Source organism: Mus caroli, chromosome 10 (assembly GCF_900094665.2).
Source record: "Mus caroli chromosome 10, CAROLI_EIJ_v1.1, whole genome shotgun sequence".
NCBI classification, from domain to species: Eukaryota; Metazoa; Chordata; class Mammalia; order Rodentia; family Muridae; genus Mus; species Mus caroli.
The window spans coordinates 75,994,782-76,000,068 of NC_034579.1; the positions used below are offsets into that span (position 1 = coordinate 75,994,782).

Consider the following 5,287-nt stretch of genomic DNA (forward strand, 5'->3'; position numbering starts at 1 on the left):
CTGACATATCTCCCCATCTGTAAAAACTGACATATCTGACATATCTCCTCATCTGTAAAAACTGACATATTTGACATATCTCCTCATCTGTAAAAACTGACATATCTCCTCATCTGTAAAAACAGCTTTGCAGCCGTCTGTTCTTTGACTTAATAACTAGAAAGTTGTGAGAACTGAGAAACATTGATATGTCAGTATTACAACAACAGAAGCCCCCAAAATAGCTGAATTAAGTACATTCAAAAATGCCAAGAATGAAAGAGAGTTCTAAAACCTGACCCGAACAAAAGAGTTATCATATCCAAGTGAAGAACTGGTGTGCTATTAGCAACACTGGGTACCAGAAAACAGAATAACATTCTGTAATGTGCTAAAAGAAAACAACTGCTTGTCTAGAATTAGACAGAGATGCTACTCCATTATTTAATGTCAAATGAAATTGTTCCTCAAGCATAAACACAGTACACCTACTTTGGGTTGGCCAGAACTTACATGTGGAAGACCACATGTAAATGAATGAAGTTGGGCCTTCATATCATTTTTAAAAACGATTTTGAGATAGAGTAAAAACCTAAATCTAAAAACTAAAATTATGAAACTCTTTACAAATGAAGAAGGAGAAGGAAGAGAAGGAGGAGGAGGAAGAGAAGGAGGAAGAGGAGGAGAGGAGAAAGAGGAGAAGAGGAGGAGGAGGGCATAGAGAGATGGTTTCAGCAGTTAACAGCACCTACTGCTTTTTCAGAGCACCTGGGTTCAATTCCTAGCATCTATGTCAGATGGTTCATTATAGCCTGGAATTCTAGTTCCAGGGGGTTCCAGGCATCTCTGGCTTCTGCTGGCACCTGTGCTTATATTCTTACATACAAGTACACAATACACAATTAAAAACACACAATTTAAAAAATAATAAAAATAAACCTAAAGAGGAGAAAGAATTATAATGGTTAATCTTATGTCGACATGGCTAGGCTATGGAACCCAGTTTGGTCATATTTTAGCCTAGAACATTTCTTTGACAGTAATTCTTACATATGATTAACATTTAGAATCCGTACACTTTAAAGCAGATTGCTTTCCATACTGTGAGTGGGCATCACCCAATCAGCTGAAGACTTTAAGAGCAGAGACCAGAACTCCCCGAAGAGAAAAGAATTCTTCCACAGGAGTGAAGCACAAAAAGTGTAGCCATTTTCCTAGTCTGCCCTTTCCTGCGTGTTTTGGATTCAGGACAATGACACTAGCTTTTACCAAGTTTGTCTATGAATTTCAGAGGAGCTATGAGATCCAGTGTGTGTGTGTGTGTGTGTGTGTGTGTGTGTGTGTGTGTGTGTGTGTGTGTGAGAGAGAGAGAGAGAACAATCTGGTCTCTGTTCTAGATTTTAAGTACAGAACTCCAAAATCCCTTGTGACTCCATTAATGTTGAGGGTGTCTGTTAGACTAATGAGATGCAAATGTAGATTTGTTTCTATTTTTAATTGAGGAAGCTGGAACAATCTTCATTCTAAAATCTAATTAAGACCTGACCATTCCCCCCCTCAACCCATGATTTAGTAAGAAGGTGCTGTTCCAACAGGGAGCCGGCAAGAGGGCGACGCATCCACTCAGCCCGAACCGCTCCCTTTCAACCCTCAGCTCGCCCTGTGCTCCCATTGACGGCATTGGCAGAAGAAAACGCGGCGGTGGGAGGCGTGGGGGGCGTGGGGGGCAGTTCATCTCTCTTGAAGGTTATACTTCCCAACCTGCTTCCCTGGCAAATGTGTTTCCACAAGAGCTTTAGAGAAATCCCAACTCACAGGAAGTCCAAGAAGCATTAGAATGTGTCAAATCACATGAAGGGGGTTATTATAATTTTTTCTTATTAAAATTGTATGCCTGTATACAATAAAGTATAATCATATTCTCCTCACCTTCCAGCTTTTCCCTCACCTCCCACAAATGTCCACCTTCCAATTTTATGTTTTATTTGTTTCTTTGATAATCCACTAAGTCCAACTAGCACTGCCCATATATACATGGCTACACAGCATGGGTATTTGATCAACAAAATGTTGGCTGTGAAATCTAGAGCAATGACCCTTTTCTCCAATACATTAATAGAACAAATTAGAAGGGAGAAAAATAATCTGTAGACTAGAGGAGAGTAAAGAAATAAGATGTTCAGCCGGGCGTGGCGCACGCCTTTAATCCCAGCAGCACTGGGGAGGCAGAGACAGGCAGATTTCTGAGTTCGAGGCCAGCCTGGTCTACAAAGTGAGTTCCAGGATAGCCAGAGCTACACAGAGGAACCCTGTCTCGAAAAACCATAAAAAAAAGCTGTTCAATACCAACATGTGATACTGAGTCTGGCTAAAGAATAATTCATGTCACTGCATGACTATTGGAATCTAAACACTGATGTATATTTGGGGTATTAAGGAACAGTTCACATTTTATTGATAAATTTTAGGTGTAATAATGATATGATTAATTCTTTTTCTTTTCCTTTTTTCCTTTGCAGAGTGGAGGCAGGATCTCAAACTATATGTACTAAAATATTTATCACAAAATTATTTGTGGTTTGCTTCAAAATAATGGAGCAAGGGTTGGAACAGAATGAAAGGTCAGTGAGCTGAGTCATCAGACCGCCTTTCCGCCCCTTAAACTAAGGATAGAACATAGGGCCTTGCACATGCTAGGAACATTACCAATCTGCCTGAAATTATCCTTAATGAAAATCAAGGAAAAATGGACCAGAGATGTAGTTCAGTGGTAGAGTGCTTTGCCTAGCATGAGCAATGACCTGAATTTATTTTCTGTTATTCTTTATTATTTATTTTCCAATCCTTGTGTTTTTAATCTCCTTGCTTTCATGATTATGACTTTGGGTATGATATGCAGAGGCTGTGGGCATCTGTCATCTTTGTATTAAATCAAGAAAAAATTTCCATAATTCACCAGTTTTTTGTTTGTTTGTTTTTGTTTTTGTAGTTTCTCAAATGTTTTACCAAATCAAAGTTTTATATATGTTAGTCTGAATGTCTCCCTTCAGCTCAGGTTCCTAGGCAGCACTTCTTCAATATTGTGTATGTTCTTCCTCAGTGTCTTTTTGATAACATGATCCTAAAGCTATTACTAATACTACCACCACCTCCTCTTCCTGTCCTCCCCTTCCTTTTTCTCCTCTTCCTTCTTTTCCTTCTTTCCTATTCTTTTTTCTTTCTCTTCCTCTTCTTTCTTTTCTTTCCTCTTCTTCTCTTGGCTTTTTGAAACAGTAGTCTTTGCTGTCCTAGAACTCACTATGGTGATTAGGATGACTTTGAACTCAGAGAGACCCTCCTGCCTCTGCCTCCCAAGTGCCGACATCAAAGGTGTGTACCTAAAGCTTCTTGAAATGAATTAAGAGAAAGACATCTATGGACATTATCTCAACTTCCTCTACCCTCTGCTCATTCCCTCAGATGCCCAGAGGCTAAGTATTTATACTAACCTAGAGGGATTCAGCATAGAGAGAAGTGGGTTTTGAAAGAGAGTGGCTATCACATACCTCTGTCCTGGATGCCACCTGTGTTCGGCTCCAATAACTAGAAAACAACACCCAGATGCCACCAAACAATAAACTAAGTAGAATAAGGCTGAGATGGTCCAGAAGTGGTATAGCCGGCACCCAGATTGATTCCATTACTCAAGCCCAACTAAACTAGACTAAACTAAACTAAACTCAAGAGTCTCTGCCTGCAGAGCTTCTCCACATGACATCATAATAGGTATGTCATAATAGGTACTTCACTGTACATTGCAGGCACTGCCCTTCTCTGAGGCTGCCCCTGGCTTTCAGAGCTGCTATATTCCAAGTCTCAGGGAAGAATATATCTATGAATCTTCTGAGGTCCAGCTTGACAAAGTGTCATTAAAGGAAGAACTGATGAGGCAAAGTTTCAAAGTCTTCCAAAGTGGCTTGTTCAGACTCACATCTTCTCTGGAGCTAGTCACTGTCTAAAGTTTGGATTAGATCCTGTGCCATACATTTCAAACTGCAGGTTAGAAAGCAGAATCAAGCAGAACCAGAGAGAGTTAGAAAAGTTGGAGTGGGAACCCTCATACACTATGAGGTGCTTGGTTTTCTAAGTCTACAGGTCCATATTCTCTACTTGCTTTTGACCTGGGATACATCAAATTGAGTAGTGGCCTTAGAGGAACACCTTATCCTAAGACCTACTGTCTTACTGCCAAGTTTATCTATGCCTTTTATTTTGGAGTAACCACAGAAGCTGCAATAGTAGTACAGTAAATCCCACTTACCTTTTCTCATCTATCCTTAACACCTTTTTAAAAGATATATTTTATGTGTAAGTATATTTTGCCTGCATTTGTGTTTGTGTACCACATGTATACCCAAGAGAGTCAGAAGTCAGCATCAGATCCCCTGAAACTGAAGTTAGGGACAGTTGTGAGAGGCTATGTGGGTGCTGGAACTCAAGTCCTTTGCAAGAACAGCCAGTGCTCTAACCATTGAGCAGTCTCCCCAGCCCCACTCTTCACATCTTATATGACTTCAGCACACTTTTCAAGACCATGAGATTAAAATGGGCGGTGGAGGACCCAGAATCTCAAAGGGCATCCTTGGCTACATTGAAAGTTCAAAGCCAGTGTGAGCTGCATAAGCCCTATCTCAATAAAATGAAAACATGGGTACATTGTACATTAACTCCAGCTTTCCCTTGCATCTCATATTTTCCCACCAGTATTCAGGATCCAACCTGGAGCACCATGTTCCTGGTGACCCAACCCAGAGCCCTCTGAGTCCTAAGCAAATGTTCTACCACTACACCAACAAAGAAAAGTCCCTACATTTGAGTCTTTGCGATGTTCTCTTTTTGTTAGGCTGAGATTCTGTGTTTGGGGAGGGGTAAGAATGGAGAACACATAGCAGTGGTCCACCCTCTGTATTCCAGCAGATCAAGAGGAACATGCTATTAACTTGTAACACTAGTGTCAAGCCATTTACAGAGCATGCAGGCTGCATCTCTGTACCTGACGTTGCTATTTTCCTTTGTTTATACTTTGCTTCCAGAAGTGTCCTATAAATATAACTCCTATTGGAGGTATGGGGTTAGCATGATTAAGCCCCATCTTCTGGAGGAATAATAAAACACATACTACTTGAAATTCTTGAGTAAGAAGGATTTGCCACACCCTCACCACTTCTATTTGTTCATTTATATTTATTGGTATGGATGCATGGATATTTCTTTTGTACTTGGTGTTATGACTTAGTAATATCCTTCAATTTCTTGCTCCATTTTTCCA

At 40.3% G+C, this 5,287-nt stretch overlaps 1 protein-coding gene across 1 annotated transcript in view; it reads right to left on the bottom strand.

Moving 5' to 3' along the window:
* The window catches only part of LOC110303098, a 28,735-nt gene extending 25,043 nt beyond the window's left edge, over positions 1-3,692 (bottom strand). The window contains exon 1 of the mRNA XM_021174035.1: positions 3,525-3,692. Coding sequence (XP_021029694.1) covers positions 3,525-3,659 — 135 coding nt within the window. The 5' untranslated portion in view covers positions 3,660-3,692. The remainder of the gene's footprint in view (positions 1-3,524) is intronic.
* Between the last annotated feature and the right edge of the window lie 1,595 nt (positions 3,693-5,287).